General features: G+C 32.8%; 5 protein-coding genes across 7 annotated transcripts; 2 read left to right on the top strand and 3 right to left on the bottom strand.

Annotated features, from left to right (window-relative positions):
• Positions 1-254: 254 nt before the first annotated feature.
• LOC128952420 (histone deacetylase 3-like) lies at positions 255-1,731 on the bottom strand. The gene has a single exon (XM_054297818.1). The coding sequence runs from the start codon at positions 1,571-1,573 to the stop codon at positions 299-301; it is 1,275 nt and encodes a 424-aa protein (XP_054153793.1). The 5' UTR covers positions 1,574-1,731; the 3' UTR covers positions 255-298.
• Positions 1,732-1,939: 208 nt separating this feature from the next.
• LOC128952421 (serine/arginine-rich splicing factor 5-like) lies at positions 1,940-6,487 on the top strand. 2 transcript variants are annotated; one of them, XM_054297820.1, is made up of 8 exons: positions 1,940-2,160; positions 2,859-2,991; positions 3,072-3,142; positions 3,467-3,577; positions 4,147-4,216; positions 5,511-5,584; positions 5,652-5,765; positions 5,828-6,487. In XM_054297820.1, exons 2-8 carry the CDS (start codon positions 2,869-2,871, stop codon positions 6,168-6,170), a joined length of 906 nt encoding a protein of 301 aa, XP_054153795.1. In that variant the 5' UTR covers positions 1,940-2,160; positions 2,859-2,868; the 3' UTR covers positions 6,171-6,487. The 2 variants fall into 2 exon arrangements, with proteins under 2 accessions (XP_054153795.1, XP_054153794.1); XM_054297819.1 differs by lacking the exon at positions 3,467-3,577 and adding an exon at positions 3,622-3,801 and having other exon boundaries at positions 1,943-2,160; positions 5,828-6,485.
• Positions 6,488-6,656: 169 nt separating this feature from the next.
• On the top strand, positions 6,657-10,105 carry LOC128952660 (uncharacterized). Of its 2 annotated transcripts, XM_054298089.1 has the most exons (6): positions 6,657-6,947; positions 7,011-7,093; positions 7,183-8,627; positions 8,805-9,576; positions 9,652-9,780; positions 9,863-10,105. In XM_054298089.1, exons 1-6 carry the CDS (start codon positions 6,855-6,857, stop codon positions 10,050-10,052), a joined length of 2,712 nt encoding a protein of 903 aa, XP_054154064.1. In that variant the 5' UTR covers positions 6,657-6,854; the 3' UTR covers positions 10,053-10,105. The 2 variants fall into 2 exon arrangements, with proteins under 2 accessions (XP_054154064.1, XP_054154063.1); XM_054298088.1 differs by having other exon boundaries at positions 7,183-9,576.
• A 248-nt stretch (positions 10,106-10,353) lies between these two features.
• On the bottom strand, positions 10,354-12,271 carry LOC128952661 (T-complex protein 1 subunit delta-like). Its single transcript, XM_054298090.1, has one exon. It carries the CDS (start codon positions 12,044-12,046, stop codon positions 10,466-10,468), a length of 1,581 nt encoding a protein of 526 aa, XP_054154065.1. The 5' UTR covers positions 12,047-12,271; the 3' UTR covers positions 10,354-10,465.
• Positions 12,272-12,530: 259 nt separating this feature from the next.
• On the bottom strand, positions 12,531-13,047 carry LOC128952662 (splicing factor 3B subunit 5). Its single transcript, XM_054298092.1, has one exon. The coding sequence runs from the start codon at positions 12,863-12,865 to the stop codon at positions 12,608-12,610; it is 258 nt and encodes an 85-aa protein (XP_054154067.1). The 5' UTR covers positions 12,866-13,047; the 3' UTR covers positions 12,531-12,607.
• Positions 13,048-13,443: the final 396 nt, after the last annotated feature.

The raw sequence follows: 13,443 nt of genomic DNA on the forward strand, positions 1-13,443 counted from the left end.
AATAAAAAAAAGTTTATATTTTTAAATACTATAAATATTTTACTAAAATTAATATACAGTATATTACACAAACTAATTGGTTAAATAATATTTCACTTAAAATATCAAAAAATGTCAAAACCATTATTAAAATAATTTTGAGACAACTTTTAATTCCTAATATATGTATAATTGATGAAAAAATTAAATAGATTACATATATTATTTACCAAATGATAAATTATTACACAATTTATAAATAAAAATATAGTTTAAAAATAATGTTAAACATGAGTGACACCGCATAATATTGAAATAATTATTTATCACTTTCTTCTTTAGGTTTGAGTTCATCTTTGGTGTCGTAAAACTCATTATCTGCTTCTCGTTCACTCAATTGTTGTCCATCATTGGTTTCGGTGCCATCAAACCAATCGGGAGGCGTGTAATGCATTTGAACGGACGGCGCGTGTTGTATATTCCTTAGGTTTTCCGACGCATACTTAACAATATTCTCTAAATAGGTGCGGGTATTGGCATTGTGCGGGTTATCATTACCGCCCTTATCGGACAACAGAGTAAACTCTGGCGCAAAATATTCAAAATACTCCATATATGGGATCTCATTACTGATATTTTCGTCGACAAGAAGACTCGTCTCATAAGTCCAACAGCGGGCGACGTTACGTAAAGTATAGCCCCCACCGCCTAATACAAGCAATGGTATGTTTAAGTCCTTAACAAATTTAACACACTCTCCGTGACCTTTAAATGATAGATTAAAACAACCCAATCGGTCGCTGGCCAGCGAATCGGCTCCACATTGTAATACTATAGCTGATGGTTGAAAACAGTTGATTACTTCTGTAATGACCGGCTTAAAGACAAATGCATATGAATTGTCATCAATGCCTTCTTTTAGCGGTACATTCACACTATAATATCGTCCACTTTCGAGACCCGTTTCATACATATCACCCGTTCCGGGAAAAAAATAGTTTCCATATTTGTGAAATGAAACGGTCATCACTCGGTCAGTCAGGTAGAAGGCCTCTTGAACTCCATCGCCGTGATGTATATCAATGTCGATGTAGAGAACCCTCGCGTGATGTTTGAGTAGTTCCAGTATTGCAATGACAATGTCATTAACATAGCAAAAACCGCTGGCCTCAAACTTTTTTGCGTGATGAAGACCACCGGACCAATTGATGGCTATATCGCATTGATTATTGTTAAGCATAGCTGCGCCCTGAAGACTGGCACCGGTATATCGGGAACAGAAATCATAGAGACCCTCAAATACTGGACAGTCGTCACCCACATTGAAACTCGATAAGTATTTGGTGAACTCAGTAACCGTTGAGGGCGTCACTTGATTGAGGAATGAGATGTACTCTTCAGTGTGGAACCGACACATATCGTGATATGTGGCCCGATATGGCTTATAGACTTGCATTTTCTTGTAGAGACCATAGTTGAGGACAAGTGAGTGAGTGACGGCCAGTCTTTGCGGTTTCATCGGGTGTCCCGGACCGTAGTGGAAGTTACCAACTTCGGGATCGTAGAAGTAAACCACTCGCGAGTTTCCGCCCATTTTTATATGTCTACTGTTATATATGTATTCTTAAGCCGATTGGATCAGTTGTGGTCAACAAAAACTATACCATTGAAGACATGAATAGCTCACCAAAAATATCATACATTTTATGAATTTATTAAACAAAAAGATGTCACCACTTATGACATACCATTGTTTATGACATTTTAATTGCAAATATATTGATAATAAATTACGTCAACAATCATAACATTATTGTTTAGATAGTAATCAATGGGATAATAGTTATACATATATAACGACCCTTTAGGACGTTATTACTGATTATTTGAATTTACATGAATATCGGCGTTCACTTAATAGTCAAATATTATATCCCTTTCCGCCCAACAGTACTAACAATACTATAGTGTTTGAAATGTTAGACATTTTAATAGTAGACAAACTCTTATCAAATATACATTAATTGTATGTTTTATTCAATTTTTTGTCTAATATTTTTTAATAACAAATTTAATTGTATTTAAATGAATCATTTGATTCAATAATATATTAATATATAAGTATTAAACTGTAAATCATTTAACATATCTATCGCTTGAAACAAAACATTCAATTCAAATGTAAGTCAAAAAATTGATTTTTATTTTTCAAATAATATATGTTTTACTCAATATTTTTGTTGTTTATTAAAATCAATTAAAATATTACTATACTTTCACTGCAATCACACAAATCAATGCCAATATTATAGTTATAACACTTATAGTTGTATATTATTTAACCTATATTTGTCTATTTAATGTTAAAATTAATATCAGATATAGAAAACAATTATTTAGCATTTTTTAAAAACTCAAATATCAAGTAATGATTACAAATGAAATGTGTTTTTAATTAAAACATTTGATTGAAGACATTATTTCAATGTTTTCCGTATGGGTTTTATACTAAAAAAAACAAATTTGTTTTAAATTATACACTTTTTTTTGCTAACAATTAGACTAAATTTAGTAAAGATTTTAAAAGACTGATTTATAAATTGTAATAAATATATCTTTGAATATTTTATATAATTTGTAAGTTTTGTTTTTGGGTAATATTTGCAATGCTTTTTAATATTATTTAAATAATGTATTAATGAATAATTATAGCAATGAGTGATGATATTATCTTTCGGGTCTTAATAACAATTGAAGACATTTATTACCAACATATGCTGACATTGCTATTATAACTTATGATATAATGATTTAATTTGTTTAATTAAAAATATTTGTAGTAATTTATCTAATAGTTTGATATAATTATCTGATAACAGTTGACCAGTAATGGGAACCCGAGTATATATCGGTCGTATCAGTTATGATGTCCGCGAAAGAGATATCGAAAAGTTCTTTAAAGGCTACGGAAGAATACGTGAAATTTTAATGAAAGATGGATTCGCTTTTGTTGTTAGTATTTGTTGTAATTTAATGACTTATTTTAGTAATTTAGAGTTTATATTAATTTATTTTAATTGTTTTATTAACAGGAGTTTGATGACCACAGAGACGCTGACGATGCTGTCTATGAACTCAATGGCAAAGAATTGTTGGGCGAGAGGTATGAGTTTATAGGATTTGCTTTAATATAAACATATAGTTATTACTGGATGTCTTGATTGGCGACCATTTATACGCCAATTTTTATGTCTCTGTTTAGAGTTAGGGACTGTTAGGATCCGATATAGTTTAATACATATGAACCATAAGTCGTTAGTTATTGATTAACACGTTATGATGAGATAATTGATAGATATTAATAATTAACAAAATGATAGCATTAATGATAGGGATATATAAGCAGAGACACGATAAGTGATCTGATAGTGGATGTGTTAGCTTAAACCTGTCTGAGCCAATGCTGTCTGTGTCTGTGCTTATGTAGAGTGTCTGTGGAATTAGCCCGGAGATCCACCAAAAGACCATATTATAACCGCTCCTTTAGCTCCTCTCGTGGTGGCCGAGAGAGACGTCCACGTAATAGTTGGATCGACAAGTAAGCAATGTTTTATAACTTTCCCTTCCCTTTCTATTGGATAGAGTGCATGTAGAGTTCGCTAGAGGTCCATCACGAGGTCGGGCACGATTCAGGCCATACGGAGGATCATCCAGAGGTGGAGGAAGAGATGGAGGAGGAGGAGGTGGTGGTGGCGGCGGCGGCGGAGGGTATTATAGTAGTCGTGGTGACCGACCTTCTGGCGGACTTACTTATGCTGAAAAGTAAGGCATTTATTTTTTGACTTTGACTCACAGCACACATAAATTGTCGCACTTTGACCATCACTTACTACCTGTGCGCAAATCACCAAATTGGTTGGCACCGATTATACGCTTCAATTCCCATACCAATTCATATATCATTATTTAGTTACCAATATTTGACCAGTTATTGTCGATTAATGACAATAATTGATCAGTTGGTCTAATATGATAGCTATCATTGTGTGTTGTTTTGTGTCATTGTCTTAAATCTTTAATGATTTACTGAACAATATTTTCTTAAAAACTCGATGTGTTTGTATGACATGACTGCTTCAACCAATCATATGATTACATGTCTTCCAGATATGGTCCTCCGAGGAACACTGAGTACCGGGTGATCGTCGAGAACTTGAGCTCAAGAGTCAGTTGGCAGGTATGTTCACTTATACTATCCATTATCATTGTCTCCCATCTATTCCTCATTGTTAGTCATTTATAAATATATTATTTTATGTTAGTGTCAATCAAATCGAAACATATGTTCACTTCATATATGAAGCTAACATATGGTTCGGTAATGGGTTTGTAATTAACGGGTTTATTAGTGACCAGATATTACATTATAAGATTATGGAAATATAGTATTAATATATTGATTATATAAAATTATTGTCAATCTTTTACATATAAAAAATGTCTGGAACTGCAATCAAACCAATCAAAGTTGATGAATGGTTAGCACTCTCATTGGGTACCACTCAATGTCTCAATGGGTCCTATCTTTCTATCAAATACATTGTCGCTCAGGTGTTATAAGAAACATAAACCCAAACTAAGACTCAGACGTTAGACGATTGATGAGATGATCAGACAGACAGTTGTTGGGGGCATTCATTGCTGACGATGTGTCACACCTACCATACCCTCTCTGTCGTTACGGACTATCATAGAAAACAGTTGATGTCTCCTAAAACAAAAGCATTGGTGACAATGTTTGGTCAGACCGTATCATACATACAGAAACCGATAGTTGTATTGTCTTTGATTCCTATCAATCGCTCGCTTTCGTCCGTAAAAACGCTGGCCGTAAATACGATACGTCGCCTAAATTAATAAATTAAAAATTAAATCATATTTTAGCCATAAAAGCGACAAAACTGATTGGCGTTTCAGACCTTTTGCCATACAATGGTTGTCCACTCAAATCCAAACAATAATTGCATTAATAATAATGCATTTGATATTTTGTTGATATCAATGAATATCACTGTTAATCATAAACCGCTTTCTTTGGTTTCCTTTGTGTGTCCTTTAAAATCAATGCCGAAATCCGTTGCGTTTTAAAACTCATAATAAGGTAATCACTACTTCTCTATAATTATAAATTTCATTAACCATTTGATTAATTGACTGACTGAACGAACAAACAATACATTTTAAAAGCTTAGACTTTATTTGAAGTGTCAGCCAATATATTGTCAATCCATCATAAAGTTAGTCTCTGTTTTTTTGAGGCATTTTAATAAATAATTAAATATTGATATTTTTAATTTATATTTTCCCCATAACTATAATATTTGTGATGCATTTTATTTTTATGGCTATTTGTCGGTGTGTGTATAACTCATATAYTTTTACTATTTATTAATAACATTTTTAACGAAAGTAATGTTTTTCTGCTTAATATGAATTGTTATAATAATACTTTATTTGCGATAAAAATACAGGACCTCAAAGACTTCATGAGACAGGCCGGAGAAGTGACGTATGCGGACGCACACAAACGTGAGCGCAATATGGGGTAAGTTATGGCCACTGATTGTCTTTTTGAATATTGAGCTAAACTTTTATTTATATTTGTTGAACAGTATTGTAGATTTTGCCTCATATACTGATATGAAGAATGCTTTGGACAAATTGGATGGAACTGATCTTCATGGAAGACGTATCAAAATGGTTGAAGATAAGACACGACGCCGAAGGTTTGCAATAATATATATGATTTAATTGTTAAGTTTTCTAAATTTTAAAAATGATTTAACAGTAGGTCGAGGTCTCGATCCCGTTCGAGGTCACGATCGAGATCACGTCGCAGCTCAAAGTCTAGGAGTCGCAGCAGATCTCGATCTCGTGCTTCGAGAAGTCGCTCGAAATCGAAGTCAAAATCCCGTTCGAAGTCTCGCTCTAAGTCGCCTAAGCGTAACAATAAGGACAGTAAATCGCGTTCACGAAGTAGGAGTAAGTCGCCTAATGGACGTCGCACTCGGAGCCGATCAGTGAGCAGAGACCGCTCTAAGTCGAAGTCTCGCTCCCGTTCACATTCACGATCGCCGTCGGCTGAGAAAAATGACCGCTCGCCAGACCGATCGGAAAATGGAGAAACTTAATAATAAAAATCTATTGACTTATAGTCTGTTTACTACAAAAAACAATTTTCGACACTAAAATACAAATTTCATTTCACATTATTTTTAAGTAATTTGTTTTTAGACGTAATCCATAACTTGTAATTGAGTATAAATATATACATAACTATATGAATACATTTTAACCGATATAACCCAATATTAAATTATCTACTAAACTATTTAGCCATTTAAGCAATGATTTCGACAAATTTATGTTTAAGACATAATATACTTTGAAATGTATTAAAATTGCATTTTTTTCAATACAAATATAAGATTCATCACTACATTCAAAATAATTATAAAGTTTTTCGCAAATATTAAATAAAAACGTTAAAAATGAATGTTTTGTTACGTTATTTATGTATTATTATAACTAAATTTTAATGCTATTATTATAATATATAGTATCTGACTATTAGTGCAATTGTTTAGCCAATAGAATGTCTGAATTTTATTGGTTTGAAAATGTATTGAATTTATCRACAGTTGTAAACAGTTTAATACATTGACTATTGTTCACAACATTTGTAAATAATTAAAGTGTTGTTTATTTACAATCAATTAATCGATTAATTGTTTAGTTATTTATTTGGTGTAATTGATATCATTTGTTAATATCTTCATTATTGTCATCGTTGACAATACATCGGATCCCATTACATGATGAATGATAAAGAAAACGATGACTTCATGTCTGCTTTCGATCCGATCCCCACTAACGGCGGTCGCAAAAGTTGTAAAAGGAGGTCATCGGTGAGTGATTTAGTGATTTAATTAAATCTATTGTTAGATCCAATTAATTGTTATTATTATTAGATATTAAAGGCATTTGAGACCAATTATGGCGAAGAGCGACGTACATCCCGACGGGTCAGTTGGGCCAACACTTATCAATATAAGTATGTCTTTCAGTGATTAATCAATTATTATAATAATTTAATTTATATTAGGATTTGTTATAATAATTGGTATTATTTGTTACATTTAGAGAGCTTTTGGCCGACGGAACAGCTGTTATCAAAAGTCAAGAGATGATGATTTGTAAATCGGATGACATTTTAAAAGATGATTCTATGGCTATCGTCACCGATGATGATGACACCAATGTTATCGATTGTTCCGATATTAAGAGATTCAAACCAAACTCATCCGATGACTTTACTGAAACTTTGATGAACAAGTCGATGACTATTGTCAATGCAGAAGATGACAGTGATATTATCAGTATTTCCAATGGTAGTGATAATGCATCTATCGGTACTAATAAATCAATTCATTACATGAGTTTAACAACTATGGATACCTCAATGTCTTTAGCATCAAATATTACCGATAAGAATCCAGATGTAACCGATAGATCCAATAATGATTCGATGGTTATAATAAATGAAGACGAAGACGATACTAATATTATCGATGATTATACCAAAAATTTGATTAATAAGTCAATGAGTATTGTCAATGCAGATGATTATACAGCTATTGCTAAGAGTCAAGAGAATATCACATTTAAATCATTTGATTCAAGTATTTTAAGGGATGAATCGATGGCTATGGTAACCGATGATGAAGACACCAATGTTATCGATTGTTCCGGTAATAAGATATTTAAACCAAATACATTTACCGGTAATAATAACCAAAATTTCACGAATAAGTCTATGACTATTGTCAACGATGATGACAATACAAATATTAGCTGTTCCGAGAATGGCGTTGATGTTGTCATTTGTTCCAATGTTAGTGACAAACCCTCTGATAATTCATTACATGACATGAGTCAACCCACGACAACATCGTCAACAATACCGACATTATCTCGAATACAGCAACCATTAGTCCGAAAGATGCCATTATTAAAGGCTATGCCACGCGTTAACGTATTTTCACAAAACAATAGAAGTTCTTCATCCAGACTAAGTATGGGTTGGTTGGCTCAGAGCATTGTTTCCAATAATACAGTTTCAACAAACAATATGAACCAAACCTTACAAATTGGTCAAACAATGCCTAATATTTTCAAGCGAACCGAACGTAAATCAATTCAATGCGCGCCAAGAGTTAGTCTTTTAAATAAAGATTGTAATTCACAGCCAATCGATATCGATATTAATGATAATCATATCACTGGACAACCAATTTCATCAGCTTTAGACACTTGTAAAGAAGTTTTACAAATGAAAACAATTGTTAAGTTAACAGAAATTAGAGCAAATTCTGATAACACATTAAATGCTGAGACATTAAAAGATGCATCAAATTATGAAAACACAATAAACGCTGAAATATCTACAGAAATAACAGATTCATCCGATTTAAGTTCTGAAACTAAATCATCAGATTCTGAGACAAAATTATCCGATTCTGTGAAGTCATTGGATTCGGAAACAATCAAACAAACGATGTCTGACATGAGTTACGAAACAAGTAATGGTATGTCAATGGATTGCAGTAATATTGAAGTCTCAAATAGTAACTCAACCTCTGAATCATCTAAAGAGATGAGTTCTGAACTGAGTTCAAGAACTTTGTCTCTACCTTTAGATCTAACCCATGCCTCGACATCTCCACTATCAATATCAATGATTAATTCTACTAATGATTATTTAGTTTCCAGTCCGACAACAGTGGATAAGACTTTAAATTTTACATTTAATGAGCCATTAGATGAAGACTCCAATTCATTTGATCCATTTATTCACACGAACCGATCTTTTCACGCGAACGCTTCGTTTTATGACACGACTACCAGCCCTATGCAACTGTCGTTTATTGTCAGACAGGACACACTTTGTATATTAACAGATCAATTGGAGAAACAAATGGAAGACATAGTAATCCCCGCTGAAGATCACAATTTGATTGTAATTACTCCGGATTCTACAGAAAAAGATTGCAATGATATGTTTACTCCATTGAAAAAACTTGACGCAAAAGAATTAGATTTTACTTATGAAGTGCTAAATGAAGATAAGGCTATTATAAGCTTTCTTTGGGCAACATTCGCTCTGGAGGTTAAATTTGGTGGTCTTCTAGACAATACATGCCTTCCATTTCCTGTTCGCCACATTATAGCCATTAACATGAAGTCTATGGTGACAGCCGAAGATTCCCTTCAGATGAGACAAAAAGACTTGATGTTAAAGTTTGAAGAACTGCACAAACCATTGATAACAATAGCTCACGACTTAATCATATCTTATTTTCAAATGGAAGAACAAGACATCAAAGCAAAGCATAAGACCAGTTCAACACTCGATGAACTTCTCACATATATCTCTGTGAGAGCACAAAGTGCTAAGAAACTACTCATCGAACTTCGGGTCATCCAATCGGCAGAAATTTGTCGATTCTATCCTAAAGACAATAAAGATCGCTATCGGTGTGTAATTGATTTCGTAATCATTTACTGGTAATTAAAAAAGATAATTAATGTCATAATTCATTATACTTATAGATTGGTTGTTGAAATATTGGGTATAATAAAACCAATTCATTTAATTTTTCACATCAATGCCAAGTCATACCCGGATGAAGTTATTCGTCCCAATGTAAGAATTAGTGCCGAAGATAAACACTATTTATGGTATGTTATTAGTAATGTAATTAATATTTTTAACTTAATCATTCCATTAATTTATTTATTTCAACTGTTTAATTATATCCAGTGGCCAACAATTTTCAGCCGCATTTTTACGAATCCAATGTCGAAAATTCGATTACATTAAGCGACTAATTCGTGGCGCAAAAGCTTTCATTAAGGCAAAGAAGACACTGATGGCCAGCGAACAGATGAAAATCAAACAAAAGAAAGCCATCGAAAGTGCAAAACTTTCCGAATCAATGATGACTTTTTGAAAAATATCATATTTTGTTTATTATATAATCCTAATGTAAATATCTTTATATATTATTTCATTTTAATATCATAAATAGATAAGTATTAAAAATTTATATCTATCTTCACAATGCTTTTTTAAACCTAACCTAAATACTATATAATAAAAATCACTTATTATACTAATTGTTACAGTTTTAATTTAAACTTTTTATTTTAAAAATTAAGACTTTTTAATTAAAAATAGAAAAAATGTTTACATATTGATAGTTAATTTCTTTATTAAATCATTGATTAATTAGTAAATTACATAAAATGCTGGATTTATATAAAATTAAATCAATAGATAGGCTCATCAAAAGCTTTAAATAATTTTATTGCCAAAAAGTTAATCAAATTTAGATAAAATGAATAATTAGAAAATTGTTATAAATTAACGAACGGTAGCAACAATGTCATCAATTTTAAGAATAGAGCGGACAGTTTCAGCGGCCAAATTGATGGCCGATAGAGTCACCTGAAGTGGTTGGACGACATTCTCCTCAAGTATATCGGTAACCATTCCAAGTCTAACATTAATACCTGCATTCTTCTCTCCGTTCGCGTGCTTTTGTCTCAATTCAGTGACCGTTGAGATTGGATTGAGTCCAGCATTTTCAGACAAAGTGAATGGAATTATCTCAAGTGCTTCGGCAAAGGCTCGATAACAAACGGCATCCAATCCTAATAGAGATCGACTTAATTCAGTTAAACGTATCGATAGCTCAATCTCTGGAGAGCCGCCGCCAGCAATCAGTGCCGGCTTTAGAACCAAACACCGAATAACACAGAGAGCGTCATGAAGTGAACGCTCGGCCTCTTCGAGAACCAGTTTATTTGATCCACGAATCAATATATTCACCGTTTTGTTGGCATTCACTGCCGAAACACCGGTTATCTTAACAAACTTAGCTCCAGGTATTTCTTCAACAGAGTCAGCACTAGACAAGGCGTCGGCTGTAAAGTGATCTAAAGATGCAATCGGTCGACAACCTAAAGACTTGCAAACAAACTCAATGTCTTCGCGTTCAATGTCTCTAATGACAGCTATCTTGGCTTTGGCTAAGAAATGAAGAGCCAAATCGTTGAGTGCATCTCTAAGAATAGACTTTTGTATCAACAATACATTGCATCCGGTTTTCTTAATTTGTTTAATTATATTCAATATATAATTGCGCTCTTCTTTAAGTATGCGATCCATTTGTGTGTAATCCGAGACAATCACTTGATTATCCATATCCGTCTTCGGCGGTGATATACAAAACTGTATTAAACCAATCTTTGCTTTCTCTACTTTTTTGGCCCCAAAATCATTAGCAAATCTTTGTGGTAAAACCAGTCCATCGATAGCCTGCGTGTCGTCCAGAGTTCCGCCTAATTTCTTAATGATCTTAATATCTCTCAAATCAACACTATTTTCGTCTTTTACTTTAAGAACAGCATTGACAGCTATCGGTGACAATAATGACGAGTGTTGTGACACAACTTTACTATTCAAACTAGTTGTGGCCACTCTTATCAATGCATCCGTATCTTTAAGATCGACTGGAATTGTCATCGATTCCAATATTTCTGAGCATTTTTTGGCTGCACTTTGAAATGCATCGGATATGCGAGTCGGATGAATACCTTTGGCCAACAGCTTCTGTGAAGCGTCGAGAAAGGATCCGGCGATTACTACAACACTGGTCGTGCCGTCGCCGGCCTCAATATCTTGTGCTTTAGACAACTCGACCAACATTTTAGCGGCCGGGTGTATCACTTGCATCTGTTTCAAAATGGTGGCGCCATCATTAGTAATCGTGACATCGCCATTACCCGCTTGTATCATCTTATCCATGCCTTTTGGTCCCAAAGAAGTCCTGATGGCATCGGCCACTGCTTTAGCGGCCGTCATATTACTCGATCGGATCTGTTGTGGTTTCTCTCTGTCTTTAAAGCTCTGCTCCTTTGATGGTCTCTCGTTTGCTGTCATTATTATCGCACAAAGTATTTGTCGTTTGTTTTGAAATAATTTCTTTATGAATGACTTGTTGTCAACAAATCAATTGAATGATTGATTCAATGATTGATTCAAAGTATGAAATAATTGACAAATTATTTAAAATATTAATTCAATTGTTGTTAACAAACAATAAATGTGTGGAAAATGTGCTCCGATTTAGACCTAAGTTTGCATTGAATGTCACGTGACTTACGCCGACACAGTGTTCACAAAGTCTATGACTTTTTTGTTGAATAATTGAAATTTTTTTTAATATAATTTAATTCAAATTATATTATATATTAAATTAATTGCATTTCATTTAGTAATTATTATTCATAATTGAAATTCTCTATTGTATTGATTGTTTAATTATTTATTTATTTGAATTTTTATTGTATTTAAATAAATGGAAAAACTTAGTGACAAATACATAGCATTTCAAAAATGACAAATCAATTAATAAAAAATGAGATAATAATGATTGTATGAAAATAATAATATTATTATAGATGTTATGACACTTATTTAAAGTGATAGATAAATGTGCGGTCAGTCTTCATGTTTATCGGGTGGCGGACCACACGGTTGGATCATTTTCTCCATCAAATTGAATTTGATTCGCTGTTTGGTCTCATTTTCGGACAACGCGAAGAAGTTGAGGAGATCGTAGTGACCGAGATATGAGGCAATTGAGTCCCGGTGTTGGTTAACCATCCATTCAAACTTTGATGTGTCCGCGTGTCCCGTCCCGATGTATTTTGACTGCAAATGCTCTAATTGCGAGTGAATGTTATAGCGCTCGGCCATTGCTATCGGTGGCCAATAGTTTGGTCAGTCAGTCGGCTATCAGTTATAATAACCCAATTAATTGACGATATGTTTGATTGTATTGATTGAAGTGATTATAACTATTATAATATAAATAATCGATAGTTAAGTGTTGTATTGTTTTATATGATTCATCACTTTTAACACACAATCACTCAAAGCATAGTAACTGACACTTGAAACAGACATACAGTTAACACATTTTTAATTTCAATAATATTTGGTAGTTAAGGGTTAAACCAAATTAATCGGTTGGTCCTTTTATATATATATAAAAATATTTATATTTATTCAATAGCTATAAAGTGATTAAATGGTACAAAATTGTTGATACAATAATAGTGTTTTGTGTGAATGAAGTAACAAAATGTAAACATTGCATGAGTTTTCATATTTTTATTATTTATTATTAAATCATTACTTTTAAACACTAAAAGCACTCAAATATATTACATTTCATTAATTTAACGCATTTTTATTGAATACAAGATTTTAAATATTTATTGAAAACTATTTGTTATATGATTTGAGAGTCATATCAGTTAAAAGACATTTAT

Source organism: Oppia nitens, unplaced genomic scaffold (assembly GCF_028296485.1).
Source record: "Oppia nitens isolate AA-2021 unplaced genomic scaffold, nextdenovo-longstitch-racon4-pilon3 scaffold1_pilon_pilon_pilon, whole genome shotgun sequence".
NCBI classification, from domain to species: Eukaryota; Metazoa; Arthropoda; class Arachnida; order Sarcoptiformes; family Oppiidae; genus Oppia; species Oppia nitens.